Below are 13,704 nucleotides of genomic sequence, written 5' to 3' on the forward strand. Positions count from 1 at the left end.
GGGAAGGGTCTACATGTTGCTTATAGACAGTCACAGGACCACACACACAAACATAAGCCTGAATGTCCATCTGTCTCCCTCTCATTACCATCCAAACCAATCCTATTTACCAACCACATCATCCTATAGGCCTAGGCCACTGCTTACTGTATGAAATGATTTACCTTCTCTGATGCAATTACAAGTGCTTAACATGTTAAGTGCATATAATTGCAACCTATTGACAGGTTAGACCAGTAACTGCATGCTCAGAGATGAGAGCCTATGTTGAAGGATTCCCTAATAGGTTATGGCAGGATCATTCTCAGATGGATCACACAGGCTGTTGTTAAGCAGCTTGAGCCCACCACACAGAATTAGAGTATGTAGGACATGGATAGTCCCAGCTGTCTTTGGCCTTATGTTGTTAACACACAGGTAAAAGATGTAGGTCTCTACAACCAGCCACTTAAGTGATGGTAAAGTGAGATTATGTAGTCTGCATGTCAGGTATTATATGTCTGGCCTGTACCAGCACAATTATAGTGACTGTGAAATAATGAATGCAAGGCTTTTATAGGTCTGTTTGTGTATACAAATGATTAAGCAGTTCTCAAAACATTCCTACACTTTCTCTAGTTAAGAATTACATGTTATTATATTTATTTTTCAATGTATGATTTATTTATCAATTTTGTAGTGTTTTCATTACCATCCAATTTTGTCATGTTTTTAGAATATTTTCCAATTCAAAGGGGCCTCATGGACATGATATTCAAAAGTAACTATTGCCAAAGCTAGCATAACAAATAACATTCACTTAGCAACCATGGCAATGCGACATTAACAACGACATAAGTTCCAATAATAATAACAATGAAATGGATCAACTAATGAATCAATGGTCACATTTAAAGGACATGCAATAATGGAAGTATTATATTATACATACACTCTGCAATTAAGAAAATGTGATGTTTTTCTTTAATGCCTGTGCGCTGACATCCTGTGAATGACATCATCGATGTTGTCAACGGTGCGTTGTTAAGTAACGAGAGGGGGAGACAGACTCTGGTAGAGAACGGCCGTTCGTACTGAAGCTTCTCAGGGACTATCAACAGGGAGTGTAGCCGACGCAAGAGCGAAGAATTGGGGTATGAGAGCCGCCAGAATCCGCTCCCATCCTTCGCTGCCCAGGCCCCTGTCCGACTGACAACCATCGGATCAGTACCTCCACCGTACCAGCTCTCGGATAAACCCAATATCGGGTGGGTAGTGGACCGGGGAACCGGGGAAACCAGGGGGGAAAGAGGGCCTGATTCGGCCGAATTCGAGACTCCTATACACGGCTATAGGAGAGGGGGAGGGGGCGAGTAGAGATGGCTATCTACACAGGCTAACCCAGTACAAGGGTGCGGTTACAAGTATGAATACAAAATGTAGCACAGTGCAATATACGCATTTTATACCGTACTTGAATTTCGAAAGTATTTGTTTTAAATGGTGTGCTGCTTCGGACCGAGGTTCAGTTATTTCCACTAGCCTACTCTCAGCAGCTAATACCTAACGTTAGCTAGCGTACGGCTGGTATTGTTACTAACGTTATAGCAAAGCCCTGGCAAGCTTCTTCAAATTGTGCAAACGAATGTCTAATTGTCTTGCTTTTTAGTTAATTTCATAAAGTCCGTGTAATCACAACTGACTCTTCTCCCGTCAAATTGTTAGCAGAACTGCCTTGAGAAACGTAAGTTAACCTAGCATCTGTTCTTACAAAAAGCAGAAGGAAATGTTGTTTTGCATGTCAGATTTATTTATCTCCATGCATGCAATTAGTGCGGAGTGTGTAGTCTTAATACACTTAAGTTGATTTTGGAGTGAGAGATGGATGCTTGAGCGTGAGAGGTGTAGCAGTGCTTACTGTTGCTTTTCATGTGATTGTGAAATCCTCTTGCTTTGGGTTTCTGACAGTTTGTTTTTTTTTCTTTAAAGAGGAAGTATTTTGTCACTTCCATGTAGGTTATTGGCCCCACAGTAGTGGGCCTGTTTGACGGTATAGACAGGTTTACAAAGCAACCTCTCTCTTGGTGGGGGATATGGAAAATGCCTATCAGCCTGATTACCATGACATACAGCTGGTAGGGCCACAGCAGTACACCCACCTCCACAACCGCTACTATACCACTGCCCAGCAGATATTTAGCCTGTAAACCAATCCACTGCCTTGCGTGAGAATACTACCATAATAGCACTTGATGCTGTTTCCAGTGCAGTGTGGTAGGCTAATTCCAGTTGTCTCTCTTCCCAAAATTGAGATCTGGCTTCATATTTCATTGGCTATCTTTGAAACATCAATGAATCTCCCATTCTTTACACTACTGCTAAATTTCCACAACACCTCTTCCTACAATAGCAAGTCCTCCCTAGCAGATTTTTTTGTTTTAAATCTTTAAATGCTGGTCATGACAATATTTTATAGTCTGCCTATCATATGCACACACATGCGCACTCTCCCAAGCATATACCCGAGCAGTGTGCTGTATAAAGCGATGTGTCACTGTTCTGTACCAAGCAATTAATCAATGGTGCTTAGTGTATAGTCTCTTGATTAATGTTGCTCCCTAAATCGGGTCCCTGGCTGCTGCACATGAGACACCCTCTTGGTGTAATGAAACCTAACCCTTTATTAACCCTAATCCATCTGCCTCCATCACATCTGCACTGGCTGTCTGTCTTCTCATCAGCTAGAGCTGACTGGGAGGTTGAGAGCCTATATCTTATATGTTGGGTCAGTTAATGTCGTCACTTGAAACGGGGGCAGTGCAATGCTAGGGTTGAGGGTTTGAATCCTTTAACCAGCCTCAATGCGAAACAGATATTCCAGGCTGATAGTATGTCACTGAACGTCCCCTTCACTCATCGCTGTTCAAGTGGTTTTGGGATAGCATGTGTGTGTCTGCTTGATAGCATGTCTAGATTATTGGTAGTAGGTTAAAAAGAGAACCATGAAGTAACGTATAGTTTATTTTGAGATGTAGGAGTCTTTCGTCCCCTTGGAAACACACTAAATGCAGAGGACTAGTCCTGCAGAATTGATGACTATTTTCCTTGCTTGAGTTGGCGTGGCCACAAAACTGAGGTCGTCTGAGAATGCTTTGTTTTGCAAACTCTCCCAGAGCAGTCATGAGACTTTCATGTCATACTTGGTAGTATATAGGGGTTGAGGAAGGAGGCCTCTATTCATAGTGCACCACATGGGTCAATAAAGATGATATGGTCTAGTTAATATATAAGCTCGCTGTTGATGTTGTTGAATTGTCATCAGGGCACATGACTGAGAACTCCATAACAAACTCGTGAAGTAGGCCTGGTGGCTCAAGTTCAGGAAAGAGTTGGACTGCTAGATGAGGCGTAGCCTGACTGATACAACGGTGGTTTGTGATGATGCAGCAGTGCTACATTTGGAACAAGGGTCCCCTCTTGCTATAAAGGGCACAGTTTCCTTACATAGTCTTTCCAAATTGGTAGTGAGGAAGGAAAGCTTTTCCATAAATTATGCCTTGCTCTGATACATCCTCCGCGGCACTTTGCTCTCTGAAGTTCATCGCACAGAATCGTTTGAGGGCCTTGACACAGATACAGCCAGCTAGCGCTCCACGGCTGCTCCCGCCTTCCCTCCCTTGCAGTGCCAGCACGGAACAGTGGAGAGCAGAGTCTTGCCTTTGCAGTGGCTGCACAATGTGGCGTGGTGGAGGGAGTACTAAATAAATGATGATCCTGCTCCAGCGTCACGTGCAGTTCGGCTCAGAAGACCCACTTCCCTCCTTCATGTCTGCCAAGTCCTACTACTCATGCTGCAGTTGATTCTAGTCCACTCCTCTTCTGACTAAGTGGCCATTCTGTCTGGCTCTCGTTTTGCTGTATTTCTTTTTCTTTCCCTTCCCTGCTTTTGCTGATCTCACTACAACCACCTCCCCCTCCCAGCTACCCTACAAATCTAATCATGTGTTGCTGGAATCCTGAGAGCTGGCTGCTAATCAACTAGCCCAGCTCAAGCTACATACGCGCACAAACACACACTCGGTCAATTCAAGAGTTTGCCTGGGATTGACGATCATCATGTGAGTAATTGACTCACTAACTCCTTTGGATATCTTCCCTCAGACTAAAGATTCACCCTTAGGCCAGTTGAGACAATCAAGAAAATATGTGTGGTCTTGTTATTCAGTTGAGTTTGCATTTGTACAGTAGCCCAGTAGCCTATAATGTTACAGGATTAGAGGCTGGATGAAAGAGATGGGCGACAGACATGCTGACTGGAATGGTGTCAAGTGTCCTTTGCCTTCTTCTAATCATCTTTGTATTGTCTGTTGTTCACAGTGACGACTCGCGACCATGGAGCTGAGAGTGGGGAACAAGTATCGGCTCGGGCGAAAGATAGGGAGTGGTTCCTTTGGAGACATTTACCTTGGTAAGCGGGCTGCAGCCTTTCCTTCTGTTTTTGCATGTCTTACCCTCATTTCCATGCTCGCCCAATATTAAGGTTCTTTCCACATTAGTTTCTGGACAGTCTCCCTTTTCATACTGTACCTCTGATCCCCCCCTTCCTTTGGGCACTCAACCTGATTTTCCTTCATATTCACCCATCGTTGGTCTGGTACTGGTATAAGTGCCATGGCACTTATAGCTGTGATTTGTATCTGTGTGTCTCCCCTCAGGTGCCAACATTGCCACTGGTGAGGAAGTAGCCATTAAGCTGGAATGTGTGAAGACCAAACACCCACAGTTGCACATCGAAAGCAAGTTCTACAAGATGATGCAGGGAGGAGGTAAGGAGGGAAAACGAGACGGGTCTGTTTGCATGCACACACATTGCAAGATTTTTCAACAGATTCCATACCAAATTTTCTGTCCCAGAAAAATATTATAGATTAGGATATCCTGTTAAGCCTGCTAGAAATGCGTTAAATGGATTTTGCACACTAACAGCCTAATTGGGGCTACATCTGTTTAAAATATTGTGATTTAAGTCCACCTTAAATGAATAAAGATGACATGGGGCATTTCTAAGGCCTTGATTATTCCCTTTATGTGAAATGCAATGGGTTAAAAGAAACTTGGTACACACATGGCACATGGCAAGTAATTTGTTAGGTGAAGCACAACTGTAAAGCATGTCAGTGATAACAGCTGTGATCATCCAATGTTGAACAACCTTTACACTGACTCTGTGTGCGTCTTTGTCTATTCCAGTGGGTATCCCGTCGATAAAGTGGTGCGGTGCAGAGGGAGACTACAACGTGATGGTAATGGAGCTGCTTGGTCCCAGTCTGGAGGACCTGTTCAACTTCTGCTCCCGGAAGTTCAGCCTCAAAACGGTCCTGCTGCTGGCAGACCAGATGGTATGATATAAAGCCAGGAATATTGTTTGTTCTGGGCCAGTTTCATAGACATGGGTTAAGCTTAACAAAAATGAAGAGCCCACTTGTGTCAAGAATGTTCTAAGAGTAGAATTAATCCATGGAAATGGTGCAAATTATCCCCATAAACGCATACTGATGTGGGATTGTTTCTCCTGAGATTATAATGTATTTTATATGATCAATTCTGAGAGCTGTCATGAATAAAGACAGAATCACCTTTATGCGCTCACTACATCATATGCATGAGTAACTGGCTTTGGTTTGTTGGTGCACGTTCTTCATATAAACATCACATACGATTCCACCAAGGATCCATTAAAGATATGGATGATTTGGACTCCACTACCCTCGTAGCAGCGCACTTTGTAACGCCGGCCTGTACTTGGACTGTGCTGGCCTAGATATTCCATTTCACACAGATCTCTGTAGCACAGCACAGCTCATCTCACCTTTAGTTCTCCCTGTGCCCATGTTGCTGTGTCAGTCCTTCTCTGTATCCTATATAGGTGTTTGACTTTCCACTTATAGCTTGTGTGTCACCACCTTCCTGTGTCCTGTCTTCATATATCCTGTTGTCCTCCCATGTCCTTCTTTACGCCCTAGTTTACTCAAGGTATTGATGAATAGATTGTACTCCCTACTGCCTAGTGTCTAAAGCTTTATCAGAAGACACAAGCGGTGAAAGTGTTGGAAAATGTTGTGATGACGTGTCCTGGTGGGCTAAGGTGCACACCATGTGCTCACGCCTCTCCTCTCCTGTCCTTCCTCCAGATTAGTCGTATCGAATACATCCACTCCAAGAATTTCATCCACCGGGACGTGAAGCCAGACAACTTCCTGATGGGGCTGGGCAAGAAGGGCAACCTGGTGTACATCATCGACTTTGGCCTGGCCAAGAAGTACCGCGATGCCCGCACACACCAGCACATCCCGTACAGGGAGAACAAGAACTTGACGGGCACCGCGCGCTACGCCTCCATCAACACACATCTGGGAATCGGTAAGATACACATACAGTACACATACATAGATGCACACACAGGTGGGGAAACGTGTCTTCCTTTGCCGTGACTAATACACATCCTCCTTCCTGTGCAATCACTTGCAAAGGCTTTAATTCCTGACTATTATAATGTGTCTTGTCCTATTAGCTGCTGGCACTACTAGCACTGATACAGTTTATCACTTGACCCTGTTTAACTAGAACCGGTGCCAAATTAGATACTGGTTCCTGATTGCTCAGAACCGAAACGCAGATAACTTCCTGGACAAATTATCCGTCCTTGACTGTCAAATTTATTACCTCCGCCAAGGAGGTTATGTTTTCGGTGCCGTTTGTTTGTTTGTTTGTCTGTTAGCAGGATTACGGAAAAACTACTGGTCCAATTTTCATGAAACTTCGTGGAAGGGTGTAGCATGGGCCAAGGAAGAACCCATTAAATTTTGGAGCGGATCCGGATCCGACTCACAAACAAGCAGTAATAGCACGAACCTTGGTGGAGGTCTGCGCTCTCCGAGTGCCCTTCTAGTTTGAATTTGTTCACACATAACTTCTCAGGCATTTCTGTTATAGCCCAGCGTAATGACACTTTCTAGAAGGCCCCTATTAAAGTGTCTATTTACTTTCTGTGCACTTAAATCAAGGCAGGGAGGTTTGGCCACCAGCATGGTGTTAATTGGAAGCAGTTCAGTGTTTTTGACTGCTTGAGCAAAGTTTCTGCTAGATGCGATTCTTCAAAATGCTGTCTCATCCTCATCCAGTCAAGGTAACGTGCATTATCAAAAGAAACAAGTCCAATAGTGTGAACTTGGGGAAACGAATGAAATGGCAAGGCAACTTCTTCCCCTGCAGCAGTTTTTAATTACTCTATCCATAGATAATAGTGCAGCTAAAATCTTAACGATACCCAAGCCTAGTCATGTGGCGAAGCAGTTGGTTGGAATCAAAATTGTGCTCCATCAGGGTCGCTCCCCCACTCATCTTTGACAGCTTTCTGTGAACACCACGTTCAGCGTGACTCATCAGAGCTGGCGTAAGATAATTTGCCCCTCCACATGACACCCATCTGTAGCCCTTAGGTGTAACGTACGTTGTGACAGATTTTCTCTGTCATCTGCTGTCCTTGGAATCTCTGCGTTTCATATCACTCACATCCCTTTACACAACCCCTCAACGTCTGTTTCAGACCCTAATGACGCTTCCTGAATATTTTAGTGTTGGCTTTAATCTATAGTACTCACTGCTGCCTAACTTATTTCATTCAGGAAGCTCCCCATTCCAGCTTTATATTCCAGAAACTATTTGTCCTTCGTAGCCCCCAAAACAGCCACTCGCTGTTGGTGAATCAGTATCGTTTTGGACATGACTCCTTGCTTCAGTCTTTTTGTTCATACCCACCCTATCAGATCATAGAGGGAAAGTGAGGGAGGGCTTGTGAGAGAGAGAGAGAGAGAGAGAGAGAGAAAGGGGGAAAAAAACTGCCGGGGATGGAAAACAGTCTTGTCGTTTTTGGCTTTTACCCTGTCATTCCAGTTAAATGTACTGTAATAGACATTCTGCAGAGCATTCTTTACATGGATAACCATTATCTCCCCATCTCACTGCAGACTACTGGCTTAACAGTTTTGGGCTCAGCAAGTTAATTTTTATTTTCAATGTGTTATGGTTATATATCATTCATTGGAGTGACAAAGATGAAAGTGAGATTGAAGGATGGTATACAACACAGATGATATGGACTCAAAATCCCCTACAATGGAACCCCTTGAATTGCAACCTCATCCTGTCTATAGAGATGATGTATTAATTAAAATATCTCACTTGGTAAATCCTTTTCACTTTTGAAAAGCATGCATAGACCAAAAGTGAATCAGTATTGGCTGTTATGGCTAGGAGTTGTGATGTCATTTTCTTGCTGTTTTGAAAAGCCATACTGCAGTTTTATTTTCTGTGAGCGCAATTTTCAAAGTAATTTTGCCTGTTTACAATTAACAACAATAACAAAAAGCCTATAGCCTGGTGATTGTTTTTCCTTGAAAAACTATCTGTCCTGCAGTGTCAGCTCCCTTTCTTTTTCAGGGATGTTATTGTTCAGTTTTTTATTTCATTAACTCCCAGTCATTTCTGGTGGGATATACTTGTTGTTTTGTGTTTTGGATCACATCCCTGGCATTAAGTAATCTGACTTTTATCGACCTTTTGGCAACCAAGGAATTGCAACAACATTGACAGGTCTCTGGCACAGCTTATGGTGGCCTGAAATTGACAGAAATAATGAAGTCACAGGTGATGGTTTTGTTCCAAAACTGTTTTTGCAGATCCAAAACGGTTCTAAAAGTTTGTTCCAAAACTCTGTATGAGCCCCACAGACATTAAGAATCTTACTTCTTGCACCTTAGATTATCTTGTATCTGGTAAATACAGAACTGATATAACAAGGGCAGCAAAAAGACTTTGATGCTGTGGCTGTGGTAGTGATAAGAACTCAGGGTTTACTTAGGTGCGTCAATTAAGGAATTCAGCATACAGGAATCAAAAGTAGAGCAACCCACACACCTCTACCATGGGCAAAAAAGTGTGTTTGCTTCTCCAAGGCTACATATAGGTTAGCAGTACAAAGATATAACAAAAATGGAAAAAATGACACCACCAACTGAAACCACAAACTGCAAAAATCACACCACTGTTGCATTCACAGCTTATCGGCTACAAAAGGAAGTGAAAAGAGCAGTTTTGTGGGTTTCTGAGATTACATCAGGATATCAGTAACCCTCTCTCTCTGTCTCTCTCTGTCTCTCTCTTTCTCTGTGTGTCCACAGAACAGTCCAGGCGTGACGACCTGGAGTCTCTGGGCTATGTCCTCATGTACTTCAACCTGGGCTCCCTGCCCTGGCAGGGCCTCAAGGCCGCCACCAAGAGGCAGAAGTATGAACGAATCAGCGAGAAGAAAATGTCCACCCCCATCGAGGTGCTTTGCAAAGGATACCCCTGTAAGTGATGTCGCTGGATATTTGTATATTTGTAAGGGAGCTTTGTTTGTGATCACAAAAGTTAAAGGTCCACACTAGCCCAATGATTTGTGATATTGTGCTTTCTGATAGTGTTGTGTGTATCCTGAATTGCTCCTCTCTCATTACTGCTGTTCTTGTTGTTGTTCATACTTCTCATGCAGCCGAGTTCTCCACATACCTGAATTTCTGCCGCTCGCTGCGTTTCGACGACAAGCCAGACTACTCTTACCTGCGGCAGCTCTTCAGGAATCTTTTCCACCGACAGGGCTTCTCCTATGATTATGTCTTTGACTGGAACATGCTCAAATTTGTGAGTTGACTTTACCTGTAGTGTTGCTAATTGTGTGTTTGGTCTGATGCCTAGCTGCTGCTCAACTCTTCTCAAAAACATCTCACTTCCAAACTAAATTTACAGTGTGATACAGAAAATTGAAAGCCAGTTCTTGTTAATGAACATGGCTTTAATACGGTCGGTCTCATCTATCAGGGTGCCAGCCGGACAGCCGAGGACGGCGATCGGGAGAGGAGGACGGGAGATGACAGGGACGAGCGAATCGGAGGAGCGCCCAGGGGGTCTGCGGCACGGGGCCTCCCCCCGGGGCCCAACCCACCAGCTGCCAACAGAGTGAGGAACGGACCGGAGCAGGCCATCTCTAACCCTGCCTCACGGGTCCAGCAGTCTGGTGAGTTGGCTGCTACGTTGCATTGGCCTGAAACACTCGAGATAAAAGTTGAGGAGTAAAAAGAATATATTCTGCTTTCACACCATCATGGCCTGACTTTGACTTTTCTTCTGAATATATGCTTGAAATAAATGTGGCACTCTTATGCATTCTTGTAGGGAACACGTCACCGCGTGCGATATCGCGTGCAGAGAGGGAGAGGAAGGTGAGCATGCGGCTCCACCGCGGGGCTCCTGCCAACGTGTCATCTTCGGACCTCACAGCCCGTCACGACCAGTCCCGAATTTCCACATCACAGGTAAGAAAACCCTCACAGAAACACTGGGTCCATGCCTGCACTGGGCTGGGTGACCAGGATTTGCACACTGGGAAAATGTTCACTGTCCTTTTACAATGGAACAATGCACCAACGTAACACTTGAAACAGACGGTTGCTTGAATCAGAGCTTCTCAAGTCAGTAATTAATGACACAGTTAGTTCTTTGGAGCGATCTGACTGATCTGCAGTGCACTTTGACTGCTTAGGTTGCCGCCCCCTTTCACTGGCAATGTTTTCTGTTTCAAGGGCCCTCTGCAATATCATAGTTGAAACAGAGGTGAAACTCTGCTCAGTTTGGTGTCAAAGGTTTGTGCTTAGCCTGTGTGTTGGGGGCCACACCCATAGAGATATAACACTGTTATATCTCTATGGCCACACCTCCTTGGCTCAGTCACACAAATGTGATGTAAAAGGCACAAGGGTGACATGACAACAGAGGAGCCAGTGACATCTAACAAAACTCTACAGGGTTGTGAAGTGTCTATAGTTGTCTTTGAATGAATTAATAAAATCAACTTAGTGAGTTCACGGAACAATGTCAGGTGCATCATGTTATTGGGTGACAGTCCATAGTGACAACTGAGGAAGTACATGTGGGTCTGTCTCAGGTCTGGTGTGAATGAAAGTGAAATGGCACATTCCCGTGTGTGAATTGACTTCACACTCGACCCAGAAATCCTGGGTCGAGTGTGTGTGTGTGTGTGTGTGTGAGAGAGAGAGAAAAGGATGCTAGACTGTTGGTGCTGCTTCCTCTGAGTCTTTGTTCTGTTTCTGTTTGCAGGTCAGCATGCCATTTGAGCACATGGGGAAGTAGAATCCTCAGGCTCTGCATGCACATGAAAACCGACAGGTGAGGCCCGCTTTCACTCATCAATACACATGCTGGCTGTACACACACACACCTAAACCCTGAATCACTCATGATCTAACAATCCACTTGTTGTTGCAGGGCTGCAAGGTATATTCATCGCTCCAGTTCTTTCTTCCTTTTTTTCCTTTTTTTTCCTCTTTTTTACCTTGTCTTATGAAAAGATGGTTGCCAATGGACACATGGATCTTTTCAGAATGGACAGCAAATCCTAAAAAGATCCAAGGAAGTACATGACGGTATCCCACATCCACCCTTTGATGATAGCTGGACCCCGGCTCACACCACAATACAAAAAGCGAATGAATGCCAGTGCTACACCCTCGTCTCCTCTTTGTTACCCCGTGGTCGCTCATAACCGCCCCCCTCAAAACATTCCCACAACATCCTGTCTGACAAAATGTGAAGAACTGTTGGCGTCAAAGAAGCCAAGTGGAAGGTATCGGGGGGGCACACGCGCATGTTCCTAGTCAAAGGTCGACTTCCTATTTTGATTTGGGCTTAATAAAGATTTATCCGTTTCTTTTTATACTGCAAAAACCTCACATCTGTTCAGTCTTTTATATATCATTACGGGGCTAGTTATGGGTTTCCTCTCCTGTTTGGTGAACACATCTCGTTAAATTGAACGGGCCCTTCCGAGGTTTGGCTCAGGATTTCCTTGTTTTAATGAGAGGAGGCACAGCTAAAAGATGGAGAAATGGAGAGGGGTAGGTGAGAGGTAGTGGACAAAACAAGAAAGGTAACGTTGGAAAGAAAGGACGAGTAAGTGATTGTTTTAGCTGTCGTAGTGCAATGGTTTCGTTGAAGTAGCGATGGGTGCTTGCCCATTGCCTTTTATCCATGTCTTAACTGACCTGCTAGCCCTCAAAGCTCAGCCACCCTAGAACCCCCCCCCTCCCTCCCCTGTTGCCTGTTTTGACTTATGTGTTCTTCAGTTGTGATATGAGTGGGTGAGGCCAAGAATAACCATAGATATTGCAAAGACGCACTCCCAAGTCTTGAGGGAACATCCTCAGGAAATTCTCAGTGTATTTGACCAGAGACCATAGCCACCCGTTTTGGCTGACGACCGTGGCTGCAATTTTTATGATGGTTCTTAATGTCACCTTTTTTTTATTTTTTATTTTTTGCTTTTGTTGTTGGAGGTCAGAAGGGAGTGGGTAGGCTCTGTTATAGTTGACTAGGAGGGGGATGGGGCATCAACTGAAATGATTTTGAATTTTTTTTTTTTTTTTTTTTTTTTTTTTTTTACTTCACTGTAAATATTTTTTTATTTCTGTGTAAAGCCAAAATGTGGTTGGTTGTTTTAAGGTGTAAAGTAGAAAAATGCATACTAAATACATTAATCGGGGCTGGGTTCAGAATTTTAGACGTTATTAAACTTACTAAATTGTGGGATGGGCTTTGGCTACTGTTACATTGCCAGCTGGGTCTCCAAACTTGGTGTGTGTGTGTGTGTGTGTGTGTGTGTATATGTGTGTGTGAGACAAATTCACAGAATCCCCTGCTAGCTAAGAATACAAGATTCATTTTGTCTTTATGCATATTGTTTTTATCTTTCTATCCTCTTCCTGCTATTTATGTTTAACTTTTTTGTGTATTTTGTCTGTGGAATTTGAAACGGCTTTGTTCTGCGTTTTGTTTCCTCTTTTTCTTATTCCTTTAACCTGCCTGTAACTTATTAGAAGCAGCTCGCTCATCACCTGTTGAGTCCTCTGCACTTCATTGTCTGCCATTTTGTTTCTCTTCTCGTCCTCTGCTTCAAAGTCTTGTCCATACTATCCAACCTCGGACAAGACATAGGGCTTTCTATATTACTTCTGGAAAAATGGGATGCTAATAGTTTGATGTCACCACCAGAGTTTTCCGTTGAAAAAGAGGGCTTTGGATTTTTAACCTCCAGCAACCTTGATGATGTCATTAAGAAAAAAAAACAAAAAAACTGATGCAATTGCGGGGATGTGTAAATGGCAATGACCTGTGTGCTATGACCTTTGTACAGGCCAACATGACCCAGTGGCATTGTAACTGTCGGGTTGGGGAGGGCAACTAGAAATGGTTGGGGTAATGGGGAATTCACTTTATGTATTGTGTACTGATATCTTGTACAGTTCTTTAACACACTTTAACTTTATTTACAACAGTATTTGTGTATATTTTATGAAGTAATAAAAATGAATAAAAAAAAAAAAGTTCCTCAACTTTTGCTTGCCTTTTTCTCTTATCTGTCGCCAATACCTTTTATACATTAGGATTACATAGAGTAGTATGGGTTTTTAAGGTTGGTGAGTGTGTGTAAAGGGGGGTGGGGGGGGCACAACAATGGCACATGCAGCGCAGACCAGCTGGCAGCCAAGTTACATCATTACCTCCGCCAAGGAGGTTATGTTTTCGGTGCCGTTTGTTTGTTTGTCTGTTAGC

The 13,704-nt window shown here is 43.7% G+C and overlaps 1 protein-coding gene across 1 annotated transcript; it reads left to right on the forward strand.

Annotated features, from left to right (window-relative positions):
- Window positions 1–1,086: 1,086 nt before the first annotated feature.
- On the forward strand, window positions 1,087–13,484 carry LOC139913851 (casein kinase I). The gene is made up of 11 exons (XM_071901999.2): window positions 1,087–1,247; window positions 4,357–4,447; window positions 4,695–4,805; window positions 5,230–5,378; window positions 6,171–6,399; window positions 9,219–9,389; window positions 9,572–9,720; window positions 9,898–10,093; window positions 10,252–10,391; window positions 11,194–11,262; window positions 11,362–13,484. The coding sequence occupies exons 2-10, from the start codon at window positions 4,372–4,374 to the stop codon at window positions 11,224–11,226; spliced, it is 1,254 nt and encodes a 417-aa protein (XP_071758100.1). The 5' UTR covers window positions 1,087–1,247; window positions 4,357–4,371; the 3' UTR covers window positions 11,227–11,262; window positions 11,362–13,484.
- Window positions 13,485–13,704: the final 220 nt, after the last annotated feature.

Source organism: Centroberyx gerrardi, chromosome 7 (genome assembly GCF_048128805.1).
Source record: "Centroberyx gerrardi isolate f3 chromosome 7, fCenGer3.hap1.cur.20231027, whole genome shotgun sequence".
NCBI lineage: Eukaryota > Metazoa > Chordata > Actinopteri > Beryciformes > Berycidae > Centroberyx > Centroberyx gerrardi.